Source organism: Halyomorpha halys, unplaced genomic scaffold (genome assembly GCF_000696795.3).
Source record: "Halyomorpha halys isolate HHAL.00 unplaced genomic scaffold, Hhal_1.1 Scaffold559.1, whole genome shotgun sequence".
NCBI lineage: Eukaryota > Metazoa > Arthropoda > Insecta > Hemiptera > Pentatomidae > Halyomorpha > Halyomorpha halys.
The window spans coordinates 51,324-52,310 of NW_027113985.1; the positions used below are offsets into that span (position 1 = coordinate 51,324).

A 987-nucleotide genomic window follows, 5' to 3' on the forward strand; every position below is an offset into this window, starting at 1 on the left:
TTCTCTTCCTGCCTTGCCTTTCTTATGCTTTGTTACATAACGTACGAACCTGGTATTATATAGTCTATTTAGCGACACAAGCTAGGCGTTCTTGTGTTAACTTTTTTTCTTCATAGGACTACTCGTTCTCGAACATAACGATCTAATATGTTTTAAAAAAAATGAAAACTACAGTATTTTATCTCCTCAAATCATTCCTAAACACGTTGTCAAATAAAAATAGGTTTATCGATTTCAAATCCGTGTTCAAACATGATTACTGGAAGTAATATAAATAAATAAGTTTATAAGAGATTTAGGTAGGCATTATGTCCCAGATGGTATTAATTTGGCCAAAATCCTCAAAAAAGTTTTTCCAAATTAATAAACCTTTTTCTGGAGGAAGGTTGGAATCTCTTACTTGGTGTATGTTTCCTAAAAATTGATTCTTGGATGAAGACCGTCCCACGAAACAAAATCCTGGCTATCTCACTGATCCAAGGCTATAATTTAATACAAAATCGTATGAATAAAGCTTACTTATAGTGATTATTCTCACTATATGAGTCCTCTTTTTAAAAAAAAGTTTTTTAGTGCGATCGATCGCTAGAGCCGCAGTTGTGCGATACTATGGTACAAATCCATGGTCTTGGTTTGACAAGACAAATTTAGCAAACAAATTTATGTTTTGCGTCAGAAATCGCACACAACAAACCTGTTTAGTTTCCAAATATTTCAGTACCATAGGTGAAGGAATCAAGGAACCTGTAGTGTGACATGGTTCCTCTTTCTGGAGATAACTTTTAAAAAGCCATTGTAACATTGAAGTTCTGCACCTCAGTATCGTGGTAAAAGCTGTTAGAGCCTTATCAAGCCAAGGTCACAATGTGTTAAAACTAAAAAAATTTACATCTGTTAATTTGTTACAAATTAACAAATTAAATATTCTTACTTGTCTTTAACATTTGGGATTACGTTATCCAATGAACCAACCAACTCAAATCCAGG

The 987-nt window shown here is 33.4% G+C and overlaps 1 protein-coding gene across 1 annotated transcript in view; it reads right to left on the reverse strand.

The window, feature by feature from the left end:
* Positions 1-987, reverse strand: part of LOC106684239 (uncharacterized) — a gene marked incomplete in the record, with an annotated part of 128,089 nt that overhangs the window by 19,492 nt on the left and 107,610 nt on the right. The window contains 1 exon segment of the mRNA XM_067051208.1: positions 932-987. Coding sequence (XP_066907309.1) covers positions 932-987 — 56 coding nt within the window.